We start from the raw sequence: 13,924 nt of genomic DNA on the forward strand, positions 1-13,924 counted from the left end.
GAGAATTCAACCGCAATTTTCTGTCTTCATCTGTGCTCCTTGAAAAGGCGCCAAACCCGCAGAACCGCATTCAGCCGCGAGAGAAATCTTGCCTAGAGCCTTCTTCATTGATCCCTGCTGCAAAGTCCCTTCTGAGGTCTTGTGTTCAGTCTCCAGGACAAGGAATCCAGTGACCGGGTATTTGGCTGCAGTCCCTGAAGTTCTCCTGCTGCAATCTCTCCTTCATTGCTGAGGTACTGTGTTGGCTTGGGTATATACTTACCTTAAGCCTGTTGGGATTTCGGTGTAGTCCTGGGGTGTTTTCTGTGATTGGGAGGTCCCTCGTCCAGTACACCCAGTCCCACTGCTAGAATCCTGCTGGGGTGTCTTCTGTGAAGCCCCTGGACCCTCTTCTAACCCTAGAAGTAAAGTACTCACTTGTTTGCCCAGTTTTCCTAAGGAAACTCTGGCTTTTGCTACTAAAGAACTTATTCTAACACTGCCTGTTGGTCACTAGTCCTAGTGACCCCCTTCTGCCACTGAGAACACTCATGCTCTAAGGGGAAAGACTTTGAAGGGATTGGGACTTCTGCCTAGAAAAGAAATCAAGTGTTTTTACTTACTTGTAAAGAGTTGGTTGGTAACTTTAATTCTAAGAGTGAACAGTTACAAAAGTTCTTACTGATATTGGATGTGTGATGCACTATTCTTAAAAGTATGGTTAACATCTTTCCTTCCTTAGCCACTGTTTTGCCAGTCTAAAAGAAAGTAGATGTGAAGGTATTTTACTCTCCTGTGATTAGGTTGTGCCTCTTTACAAAAGTAATGTGTTGGTATCACCAGGTTAGTCCTGCTAGGATAACTGTATGAGTGTCCCCCAACTGGGTCTTGCTTCCCCTGACTTGCTGCTAGCCTGTCTTTAATAAGTCTACAATTAGGTTGTTGCCTACCTAGAATATCTATTCAGTAAAGTGTGACATTGGGTTTTACTTTCCCCTTCATTGTGAAGTTAAAGTAAGTGGGTTTTACTTACCTTGTGTTAGCTGTGTGCCATCCAAAACAAGTTACAAGAGTTATTGCTTATCTCCATCTGGGGTTCCCTGATTTCCAAAGCATCTGTAATTGTATATTACATCCATTAGGTTTTGCTCACCTGGTATAACTGTGTGTTATGACCAAAGTAGTTATAGGTTTTTACTGCACCTAGAATAAGTGTTTCACTATTCACCAAAAGTATATTCTCCAGTTGACTGTTTATGTGATTTGTTCCAAGAGTCACTGTACAACTGGAAGGGCCTACTGTACTTGTATTACCAAAAGTAATCTAAAAGTAACCATTGGTCTTTTACTCCCAAATAATAGGCTTGGCCTATACTAAATGTGTATAACAAGGTTTTGACTTCCCTAGAACTACTGTTAGGTGTTCCAAATAAGGTCTATACTTGGGTCTGTGTACTTTCAAGTATAGTGTTGTGTTTTATATTGTGATTTCATATAATGTTTCAGTATTTACTTAACCCCTAGATTTATCTGGGCCTACTTGTATTTAAATAAATCCTTTATTTTTTATAATACATAGTGTTTCAGTGTTTCTTTGGATCATTTGTATTACAATTTTCACTTGTACTGTATCTACTGCCCTCTCTCCCTCCTAAGATAAGCCTGGCTGCTCTGCCTACGCTACCATGTACTCAGGTGGTACAGTCTTATACTAAGAGTGGAGTCTTGTACTGCCTCAGTTGAATGGTTTTACTAGGCCCTTAACTGGACTTCAGAAAAACTGTCCTAACAAGCACACATACACAATGAGCAATGTCCACACATTTGGTTTGTGATAAACGAAAAAGTGTATTGTGCTTCTGAAAAGTTATGACACACCCAATCCCCCCTCCCCCCTGAACACCACAACACACCCAATCCCCCCTCCCCCCCTGAACACCCCAACACACCCAATCCCCCCTCCCCCCAGAAATCCCTGCAAAGGAGTGCCAGTGCCTGTGGTGAAGTGGGTAATGTTTTAGTGGTCCACTGGGCGGGCACTATTGGCAGCCCCCTGTCCCGGAACCTGGGGCCCCCCTGCCTGTACTCCTCCGGGTCCTGGATGACCTGCGGACGGGGCTGGATGGGGCCGAACTTGCAGCTGAGGAGGTACCGGCCTGCTCGGTACGCCTTGTGTCCATGATTGTCCGTATCAGTTCACCAATCATATTCCGCACTGCGGCTAGTTCTGTGCATATGTTCGTGCTTGCTGATTGGATGGCTGCTTTGATGCTGTCAGCACACCTCTCCATGCCTGAACTGGCACCTCCACAATCAGCAACATGCTGCGTTAGGATTGACGCCCGTTGTTCTTGCCTCGCTGATATTTGGTCCAGCACCTGGCTGAAATCAGGCACAATGGAGGTTGCAATTGCAGGCCCAATAGGACTACTCCCCTCTTCCCCTACTCCCACTGGGCTTGGAGTGGCTGGCCATGAACCTCCAGGGGATTGCCCCTGTGTGTCCTGTCCATGCAGGCTACATGGGGACAGGTGTGGGGAGGTAAATTGGGTGTTGGGGGGACCTTCCGTGTCATCATCCCCATTCGCCACATCGCTGTCAGAACAGGCTGCGATGGCTGCAGTCTCCCCGACTGTACTGCTCCCCGCAGACACGATCCCCTCAGTGGGCGGCAGTGGTTGTGGGTCTGCCGTGGGGGCCATCATGTCCCTTTCCTCGGGGGGGAATTGCTGCCCTGGGCTGTTAGGCAACAGGAATTTTGGCCTGCTGTGGGTTGGCCATGGGTCCAGCAGAGGTGGATGGTTGGTGGCCTCTTCCCTCTGTCCTGGTCTTCTTGGCTGGGGTGGTGCCACTCTCGTCCCTGCCGGTGTCCGAGTGTGAGCCTGTGGTGGAGCAGAGGAGGGAAAGTGTTATTGATGGTTCAGCGGACATTGAGCAGGCATTGTGATGAGTGCCATGGTTTAGATGGTAGGCCGTGACATACAGGTTGTCTCACTTTTGGGTGGGTTGAGCATGCAGGAATGTGTGCCTGCTGTAGAATGTACATGCTGCATGTGTGCTGGGTGTGGGTCTTCTGCTGATGTGTTGCGTTTGCCATATGGGGCGACATTGTGATTCCCATGTAAGTGGGATTCAGGGTGTTTTGCAAGGCTGCATTGGAGGCACCTACCTGTGTCTCCTGATGTCGGGGCTCCTCTCTCCATTCCGCCGATGCCCTCAATGCACTCTATGCCGATCAATGAGGCACATGTCTCCTCCCATGGCTGCATCTTCAGTGGGGAGTCTGCTCCTCCGCCAGTTGCCAGTCCCAGGTTGCGGTTTGCTGACAGTATGCCCCTTACTCGGAGCCGGAAGTCATCCCACCTTTTGCGGCACTGTCTGGCGGTGCGTGGGGTGGTACCTACGGCACTGACGCGTTGTGCCACGAGTTCCCATGCTGCTTTTTTCCGGGCTATGGCTGGTCTCGTCATCTCTGATGAGAAGACGACGTCTGCCTTCTCCTGCAGCGTTTCTGCAAGCATGGTTAACTCTTCGCGACTGAAGCGGTCCTGCCGCTGCCTGTCGCAGGCTTTTTTGACAACTTTTGGCATGGTTGGGTGAGGAAATGGGTGGGTAATGGGATTCACAGGGTTTCAGGGTCGAATGTAGTGTGGTTGGGTAGGATGGCAATGGATTGTGTTTTTAAAGATGGCCGCTGTGCTCTTTCCCGTTCCGCTGCGATGACGCTACTTCCGATTCCGCTTATTTGTGGTGCCCGCTAATTAAGGTGCCCGCTGATTACGGTGCCCGCTGATTACGGTCGGCGCAATGATGGGTGGCGGTAGGTCACCCAGCGAGGCATTCGATGCGGGTAAGGGCTGTTTACGCCATGGCGTAGTTTAAATTACCGCCATGGCGTAATGCTCGTGCGCGATGGGTCGGAATATGGCGCTCTCTACGCCATCGGTCCATGGCGTAAACGATGATTACGCCATGGCGGTAATGTAGATTACTTACCGCCAGGGTCGTAATGAGGGCCATTGTGTCCTAACTATAAGAATGTTATGTACGTTTTTTTTTTTTTTTTTTGCTTATACATGTGGCAACATGAAGCCCTGCGATAATCTTTGCAATGTATTGATGAGGGGATGTTTTTCTTGGATATTGTCAATTTTTGTTTTCCCAAAAATGAATACATTCTTGATATCAAATTGACTTTTTAAAATGGTTTTCTTCCTGTGTCCACCTTGTTGGGCCCCGGTTTCCTAAAATAAATCCTGTAAATTACAGACTGGGGCATTATTTTTTCTCTGCTTTTCTTTTACAGCCTTAGACCATCATCTGAATAAATTTAAACTCTGGCTTGACCATCCTTTTTTGCTTGTTATTAAGTATGTGAATCACTTGTAGTGAAGCCACAACAAGAGGGAAATCCACTAAACCTTTCCACATTGCATGGCATCACTCTTGTGATTCTTGGCATTTCATTGATTTCTGAATTTAATCTGTTCTTTTCTCTTATGTAGGGTTCAGAAGATTGAAAAAGAAAAGGTGAATTCTTCCGATTGCCCAAGTTCATCCAGTAGTAATGCTCCCGTTATCGAGATTCCACAAAACATTGCACCAGCTCTAGAAGTCAAAAGACAGTTCAAAAGTAAGAACAAATTGAATGGAATAATTTCTTTGAATTTTGAGCTCTGTGTATTCTGACAACCAGCTCTGATCTGTTATTGGTAATCGACTCAAGAAACCTGTGAATACAGCATAAAGTTAAAACTAGTAGAAGTAGGGTGTTAGTATTGCGCATATTCCGTTTGATCCAACCCCAAAACTAGAAACTTCTACAGCTTATTGGATTCACTACAGATGAGAATTGCCCCAGTTTAATGATTCCCAGATATGACATTTATGGCACCAGACGGGACAGAAATCAAACATTCTTTTTTTTAAACATTTTACTCAAACGAAACTGAATCAGATAAAACATGTGTACAGCCCATAAAATTGGGGATAATAATGGGATTTGGAATGCAAAGGATATGACTGAATCATGAGCATTTCATAAAGTCCTACATATCTATTCATGCTCACTAATTTGTATGAAATCTCGCAATTAAGACTCTAAATAGTTAGCACATGAACATTGGTAGGTTTTCAAATATCACTTGTGCTGCAAATAATTCAGTGCCACGTTAATTACAATTCTGGGACATAGGTCAATGCAAATATCAGAAAGCTTATTTCCTTGCATTAGTCGGTTGTGTACACCTTACCTAATGCTATTGTGCCCCCTGATGTGGCACACCAGGTTGATAATACAAGAATGTGGTCCCCTATCAATTGCAAAGGAAAAAGCAATGCATTTGAGAGAGCAGATTCCCTTATCAAAGGGCTGTTCGTTCAGTTATAAAATAACTTCCTATTTCCGTGTTATTCAATTAGTCTTCCAGTTTTTCCTTGTAGTCAAAAGGGGATATTGTATGACTGGTTTGACTAAGGTTCTTGTAGATTACAGAACATTTCATTTAAATTATCATTTGTATTGGCTGTGGGACCCTTACACGCAGCACACATTAACTATGCTTGGAGTTCCCATAATCACTGCTGAAATGTAATTATTTTCCCCTGGGTAATTATCCACTTGTCAGTCGATGTCCCTTGTCATTATAGATTCCCCACAAAGTATTGTCTTCTGTGGTCAATACATTCTTTTGTCTATGTGGGTTCTGTGAGAAATCGGGTGTCTTGCCCGCTAGTCCCCAGGCGTCTCCCTCACAGGTGGCCAGGGCACAGCCATCGCCTTTGGATCCAGACCCTGGGGGTGGACCAGTGCGGCAGGATGATCAGGGTGAGCAGTCCTCGGGGAGTCGGACACCTTTTGGCGAGACGTGGTATCCCCCCCGACCCCCACCCCTATAATCCCTTTGACCCATCCTACCAGGTAGGATATCTGGGAACTGTAACTCCTCCCACCCCCTTCCCTTTACGAACACTGAAACACAGACAGCCCGCTCTGGTAGAAAACAGACCAGTACCTGAAATATGTACCAGACATGTTCCATTACCATGGTCGGGCAGAGTCAGGCAATCACCGTTAACGACTCACACCTGATCTCCATTGAACTTCACCACACGGATAAAAGGTGGAGCACGAGAGCACACGAAGGAGCGAGGCAGAGCACACAAAGGAGCAGTTTCTTCCAGGCCACAGCTGAATCGATGGAGAAAGACAGGTTGAGAAGAGAGAGAAAGGAGGGAGATGACCTTGAGCTTTTCGACGAATGATCCTTCTACTCTTGAGGATTTGAAAGCAGCGCATGTAAAGCCAGGAAGTGAAAAAAGAGAATTATATTTTGTGTTTGAGATACCTGGGGCCCTCCTGCATGACTGTCTGAGAACGGGAGGAACAGCAGCTGCCGTGGTATCGTCCTTGGCTCCCAGATCAAAGCCGAAAGCAGAACCTTCAACACAGCCGGTGAGTCGGGAGGAACTGTACAAGGTCGGTCTGTGTTTAAATGAAGGTTACGACGGAAACAATGTATCTTCAGAGAGAGAGCGCGTTAAAGCATTTGATGAAAGACGTGAATAAATACAGAAAGCTAAGTGTGTTGAACATTATATGAGAGAAACAAAAGATACAAGTTTGCAGAGTGGTCCGGTATTGCTTGAGTGCTCAATCGAAGATCTCTGACGAAAGGTGTTGTAATGAATTGTGTTTGTTTACTTATGATCTGCGTTCCAGTTTCACGAGCTGGTTGAAATTTCTATCAGGCTTGTGAAACTGGAACACAGGATTATTAGCGATTGACTGTTGGGCATGTTGGGTCTGGTGGGCCCGCCTGCAATAAACCTACCTTAAAAAGAAACTATCTGTGTTACAGCGATCCTTTCATTGGCGACGAGGAGTCCAGGCAGGCCTGCCGCACGTCGGTTCCTGTCATCTGAGCCGCTGAGAGCACAGGGCATCGCCTTCGGTCTGTCTCGGCTGGCAGCCGGCGAGAAGATCCATGAAGGAGGGGCCACTCTACCTCACCGCGAGGTGTCGCAGCGGCCAGCTGACTGCATTCAATCCCTGTCCCTTATCCAGTCTTGGTCGGTTCACGGCGAACAAATTAGCCACTCCGCCCTCCCCCTGCGCGTCGTAGTGGCCAACGGATGCCTGGTGAGGGAAGTGCCTGACAACTTCCTGTTTTCTGTGGGCTGGCCCAGTCATGCCCATGGTTTGTGTTGCTCTCCCTCCCTACCGTATAAAACTGTGTAGTGTGCACTTTCACTACCAGTCACTTTTGCATATAAACAAGGAGCAACTGTTGTCTTTGTAGAGCATTCAGCCCAGTCTTAGGATTGCATCCACATTAGAGAAAGGAAAGCTCAGAACATATCAAGGAAGTTAATGCGAAGGGACCCTGAACAAAAAAGGATAGTGAATACAGTAGAGAGTGCCCAGCAAAGGAGACACCAAGTGAAATTACTGTTAGGTTGCATCTTTGCAGCACTAACCTTATCAATCATCAGTTCAGTCAAAGAGTCCAACGTACTTATATAATTTTGTGCAACAAAAGGAAGAAACATTAGCAACAATGGCAGCTGCCAACATGTCTCCTCCCCCACTTTTTCTGTCAGAACCTGGAACACCAATCATCAGGTGGGACAGGTGGAAGAAGCTATTTGACACTTAATTGCCATGGGGGGGATAAGGATGCTCCAGCCAGGAAGGAGGCTGTATTTTTTTGCCCAATTTGGGAATTGAAGGACGTAGTGTCTTTGATGACTTGTCAGAACCTATGGAGGTAGGACAAGGGGACGAAGATCAGTTTTCAGTAGCAATCGGGAAATTACAACTGCACTTTGAGCCAAGGAAGAACGTCACCTTCGAGAGACATACGTTTTTTTCAAGGAGCCAGGAGCTTCAGGAACCAGTTGAAACCTTTATTGCCGTACTACGGACCCTGAGCCATTTGTGGGAGTGTGGACTTTGACCGATTCGCTCATTCGTGATCAGCTTGTACGCTGCACAAACAGTAGGGTACAAGAAAAGCTACTATCGAAGGACCTATCTCTTGAACAAGCGGTTGAATTGGCGATAGGAATGGAAGAAACATCCAAGTATATGGCAAGGATGAGGCCAGAGAAACAAATCAATGTAGTTGCAGCAGTCAGAAGTGGAAAGAAGTTCAACACTGGGAAAAGCCTAGTGTTTTAAGTGTGGCAGTACTCGACATGTCTCTTAAAATCCGTTTTGTCCTGCCCGAAATGCCAGTTATCTGAAGTGCAAAAAGAAGGGGCATTTTGCCAGAGTTTGCAGGGAGAATTCTTCAGTAGAAAGTATTGAGACAAATACAAGATGTCCTGAGCAGGAAGAAAATGTTGAATTTCAACGTGAGCAAGTTAAACATGTCCTGGAAATTGGAGATGTGTCAAATGGAGAGAAAGGGCCTATTGACGTCTTCATGGTAAATGGCAGAGTAGTCACCATGAAAGTGGACAGTTCCCCGTGGACAATAATGTCTAGACAGACAATAGAAAAATGTGTAAATGGCAAGATGGAGCATCTGAAGCAACCTGGCATTGAACCCTATTTATAGGGCAACGTCGGGTAGATGTACTAGGGAAGTGTCCAGCTACCATCAAGTTTAAGGGGAGGAGTTGAGAAGCTGAAATTTCCGTTACCAGAGAAGGATCATCGCTTTTAGGATGGAGCGAGCAGAAGAAGTTGGGATACGAATACAAGCCAATTCTGAATTCCGGGTCACGATTGCAGAAGTGAGGGACCATTGGGAAAAGGAGTTCCCAAATGTGTTTACAGAGGACCTTGGCAGATTGAGAGGCCATGAGCATGAAATCAAGTTAAAGAAAAGTGCTGTCCCAAAAGTACATAGTCAGACCTGTCCCACAGAACCTTAAAGACAAATTAAAGGCAGAGATTCAAGCTTTGCTCCAGAAGGGCATCATAGAAAAGGTGGAAGGATCGGAGTGGTTGTCACCAGTTGTCGTAACTACGAAATACAGTGGGGACATGAGACTATGTGTGGACTTGAGGGATCTTAATAAGAACATTTTGGTAGCCCATTATCCCCTGCCCATAATCAGCGAAAAGCTGGCTACGTTGAGCAAGCCAAATAACTTTTCAGTGATTGACTTGTTGCAGGTTTACCACCAGGTTCCACTCTGAGTGTCATCTGACTGCTTTCATCACCACTGAAGGGACATTTTAGATATTGCAGGATGCCGTTCGGTCTGGCATCGGCGGCAGCGATCTTTCAGAGTGATGGAGACAGTGATGGATGGTGTTCCGAATGTGATCATTTTCCAAGATGATATCTTGGTATTCATTGAGTCTTGTGAAGAACATGATCAGTTGTTGAGAGTTGTACTGTCAAGGTTGGGGGAGGCTGGACTAACACTAAGGAGGGGTGAGTGTAAACTGTCTGTAGACAGTGTTGAGTACCTAGGTCATGTGTCGAGTCAAGGTATCAAACCTAAATTGAGTCTTGTGGATGCTATCGAGAGGGCCCATGTCCTTCGGATAAGGATCAAGTTAGGTCATTTCTTGGATTAGCAGAGTATTACCATAAGTTTGAAGGATTTTGCTAGCATATCCACTCTTATAGGGGCTTTATTGAGAAAGGGGGTGAAGTTTGTGGTCCACGCAATGTGAGGAAGCATTTAGAAAGATAAAAAAAGGAATTGTACAAGCTCCTTCCATTGGAAAATGTGATGCCAATGACGGAACTGTGCTAGTGGTTGACGCCAGCATGTTGGGTTTAGGAGCCACTTTAATACAATATGATACTAATAAAGTTGAGGGTTATAGCGTTTGCCTCTAGGACCCTCAAAGTAGCTGAGGAGAATGATTCAGTTATAGATCAAGAAGCGTTGGCCATGCTCTGGGCTGTCAATCATTTTAAATGCTTTCTGTGGGGAAGAAGGTTCATAGTGGGGTCAGACCACAAGCCCTTGGTACAGTTGTTTGATAGTGGCAGATGGGCTGTGAGATCTCCAAGGATAAGCAGATGGGGTCTTGGTCTTCAGTTGTACAATTATGATGTTAGCTATCTACCGGGGAAGAAAAACTTGGTGGCAGATTGTCAAGAATGCCTGTGGAACGGGACCAAACAGTACAAGCTCAAGGTTGTGAAGAGTGTTGTTGCCGAGCTAGTCTGTGTGGCCCGAGGGGAATGGGAACAGGCTGAGCTTGTAGATCAGGATCTGAAACTTATTAAGCAGTGGACTGTGGATGGGTGGCCTGACAAGGAGGTTCTTGAGAAGAAGATTGAGACCTGGTGGGAAGTCAGAGAAGAGTTGAGTATGGTGGGAAGCAGACTGAGAAGGGGCAGCTGTATTGTTCCGCCAGAAGGGGTGAGAATGGTTTTGTTAGAACTGGCACATTAGGGCCATCTGGGTGAAGGGGCTTCAAAGAGGAGATTGAGACATAGTTACTGGTTGCCCAGGATGGATAGGATGGCTGAGGAGTTTGTAAAAGAAATTGTAATTCATATCAACTGAGTGATAAAAAATAAGGTTGTGCGAGAGGTACCGTTTCATTCCTAATACCATGCCAGTTCAACCGTGGCAGAAACTGGCTGTGGATATTTTGAGACCCGTGGTGGGTTTGGGTGACGGGTTCAAGTATCTTGTTGATTTTCATTCCAAATGGGTGGAGTGGGAAGCAACTAGGGAAGTGACGGCTAGAGATTTGGGTTCTTTCTTAGAAAAGGTATTTCTTAGAGAGGGTTGTCCTGAATTAGTGTCTGAGAATGGTGTGCAGTTTGTTTCCCAGTTTATGAGGACATTCTTAGAGGGGTATGGCATTAAACACATCAGAACAGCACTTTATCATCCCAGGGCAAATGGATTGGTTGAGAGGGTCAACAGGTATATCAAGGGAGGTATTCAGCTTTCGATGCGTACTGGACAGTCCTGGAGAGATGTATTAAATCACATGATGTGGAGTTGACTCCTCCTCATTCTACTACAAAAGTGTCTCTCTTCCTGTCACTCAAGGGTAGGGAGCCAGGAACTAAGCTTTGTCCCGGTTGACTAGGATTGGCAGGAGCAGTTGTAGTCGATAGAGACGCTATTATGAGACTTATAGAACACGGGCAGAAAATCAAAGATTAATTTGACAGGAGAGTGTGTGAAGAGCAGGTAGTGGAAAGGTGGAGAATGGGTGTTAGTGAAGAACTGCAGGTTTTCACAAAAGTGTGTGGATAGTAAATTCATTGGACCAAAAAGAATTGCTGCTGTGCGTGGAAGCGTCGTCATCTTGGAAGGAGGCGAAGTGTGGTCTCAGGGCAGGTTGGCAAGAACTGAGACAGTGAGTGCTGGAGATTGTGAGGGAGCTCAGGGAGTGAGTGATGAGCAAATCACACGTGAGGAGGATGATGGTAACAATGAGTCTCTGGTGGAGGATCGAATGAGTTTGTGTCAGAAAAGGTGGTAGTACAAATAGTGATGCCTCAAGTACAAGTGATGCCTCAAAGAGATTTGCACACAAACAGAGTTGGTTGAGGGATTTTGTTCAGTGAAAACCTCACAGATTAATTTCATTTTGTTCTTGTTATTTCGTATATGTTATACTTTGTTATATCTATTTTTGGGTTTTAGTTTCTGTTCTGGGGGATCGAGATATGTAATGAATTGTGTTTGTTTATTTATGATCTGCGTTCCAGTTTCACAAGGTAGTTAAAAGTTCTATCGGGCTCGTGAAACTGGAACACAGGATTATTAGCGGTTGACTGTTGGGCATGTTGGGTCTGGTGGGCCCGCCTGTAATAAACCTACCTTTTAAAAAGAAACTATCTGTGTTACGGCAATCCTTTCAGGTGTCTTACAAAGAAATGTAGTAGCGAAAAACTTTGATATTTGAATAGCGACATTACAGATCAAATTCCGATACGAGAAAATGAAAGTGGTCATGCGAGGGTCAGAGAAGAATTCTTTGCACAATCAAACGTCTTTGATATAAGTGAACTACTCCTTAAAGTGAACCTTACCAAGTCCTGAGACCGGCTGAGGGAGGCCAAGTCACAAGTGGGTTTGCGCCCGGCTGAGGGAGACCTATTGTGCCTTTGAGTTGTCAAAAATGGGTCCGAGCCTGATCGAGGGAGTCCCATTGAGACATTGTGTAAGAAGAGGGTCTAGCACAGCTGCGGGAGACCCAAAGTGAATGTTATAACTGAAAACGAATGACCGTGAACTTTTCAGGAGACATAATTTTTAGTGTTGTATTGGTAACCCCTCGCATTCTGCGAGCGATAGACTTGTGGAGAATGAGAGACTTTATCACAGAAGGTCCCATTTGATTTTTGAACTGCATACTAGTGCTCAAAGAAGCTAGTGTGTTCCAAGCTCAGGTGAGACGCCTTGGCCCGTGCTGAAACGTGGGGAATGGGAGTTTATCACTCGCCTGTCCTGACAAATTGTTTCTTGAACACTTTCTTTTGCATACATAATGTTCCCACACTATTTGTATTTAGGAGTAAGGACTGGCAATAGGTTTATCAGTATAGGCCCTTTTTATTTCAACAAGACTCCACTAGGACTGTTATTTTTACTTTGATGGTTGTAGCTTGCTCCCATCCTTAGATTTGGGGTTAGATAGGCGTTCAACTAACCCATTGAAGTTCAATTAACAACCTTGAACTGTGATCACTTTGTCTGTCATCACTTTTTGATACCATGCATTCCTTACAGTTCCCAGGTCATAAATGTCTTATTTTGGGCAAGTAGGTAACTGTATTTCAGAGCAGTGAACTTTCCCTCACAAGATGGCCAGGTCCTTCCCTCACTGGTGGTCCTAAAGAGGTCAGCATGGCATGGGTTGCTTTGGAAACGGCTCCATCTGCTTCACCCTGGTTTCCATTTGGCACGCTGTTGAATCTAGCTGATGGCCTGATTATGTTCTGTTGTACAGTAGCTTGTATTGGCCTATTTCCACACCCATATGGGGGATGTCTGAGCTGGCTGATTTCATTGGTTGTATGCTTATGAAAACTGACCCTACACCTTAATTTTGATTAGCTCTCAGTATAAGAGTGCTTCCAGAGGAGAGATTTATTTAATCTTTAACCCTCCCATCTGGACTCCAGGGTCTGGCATGTGATTGAATAAGTACACCACCCTTCTTTGTTACTTGTGTTGTGAAAAAATGACGTCTGCTCTGCTGGAGTAGGATGAGCAGTGGCTAAACAGTCTACTCTGCTCCCACACTTCTACAAGCCAACAGTGATCCCAATCATAAAGGTAAAACAGGCACAGCTAAGCGATATACCTCCTTTGCATTTTGTGTTAAAGTGGGCTATACTCTCAGAAGTGGTGTGAATGTGACTCAGTAGCACCGAAACAGCGAAGTAAAAACAGTCCAAAATAAAAGGAATGTCCAATCATCATTCTATAAATATAAATACTTTAAAACACACCAATGTACAACAACTGTAAAAAAAAAAAAAAATGAAAACCCACCAGTCTATGCAATGGGCAGAAAGATGATAATAAAACGGGGGTGAAAGGACACTAAGCGGCCACAATGCATTTAAAAGGATGTTGTTCAGTGGAAAACGGTGCCAAGTGACCTATCCAGTCTCTGGGGGACTAAAGATGGACAAGGGGGGGTTCAACAGCCTCGCCCAGGATTCGAGCTGTTATGGTGCGGGTTGTACCAGGCCCGGGTGCAACAATGAGTGCTGGTTCTATTGGTGAGCTGGCATTTGGTCAGTTCGAATCGGGAGCTGGGTGTGTGGCGTTTGGGTCATGCAGATTGGAGGGCTTACCAGGGTCTGATCGGTTTGACATGTTGAGTAGCGCGGGCTCAGGTCGGCATGTAATGCGATGCTCCGATGGTTCGAGTCATGGTTCGCCGGTTTGATGCAGAGACCTAGGTGATCCGGTGCAGCGTTAAGAGGCAGTGATGCGATTTGGTCTGCAGCGGCGAGCATGTTGACACCACTTCCAAGCTTGTGATCCC

At 45.6% G+C, this 13,924-nt stretch overlaps 1 protein-coding gene across 2 annotated transcripts in view; it reads left to right on the forward strand.

Annotated features, from left to right (window-relative positions):
* Positions 1-13,924, forward strand: part of LOC138453366 (elongin-A-like) — a 1,511,245-nt gene that overhangs the window by 1,387,388 nt on the left and 109,933 nt on the right. For both annotated transcript variants that reach the window (XM_069606133.1, XM_069606134.1), the window contains one exon: positions 4,485-4,612. In XM_069606133.1, the coding sequence (XP_069462234.1) occupies positions 4,485-4,612 (128 nt within the window). The remainder of the gene's footprint in view (positions 1-4,484; positions 4,613-13,924) is intronic.

The sequence above is a fragment of the Ambystoma mexicanum genome, chromosome 4p, assembly GCF_040938575.1.
Source record: "Ambystoma mexicanum isolate Mex_15411 chromosome 4p, UKY_AmexF1_1, whole genome shotgun sequence".
NCBI lineage: Eukaryota > Metazoa > Chordata > Amphibia > Caudata > Ambystomatidae > Ambystoma > Ambystoma mexicanum.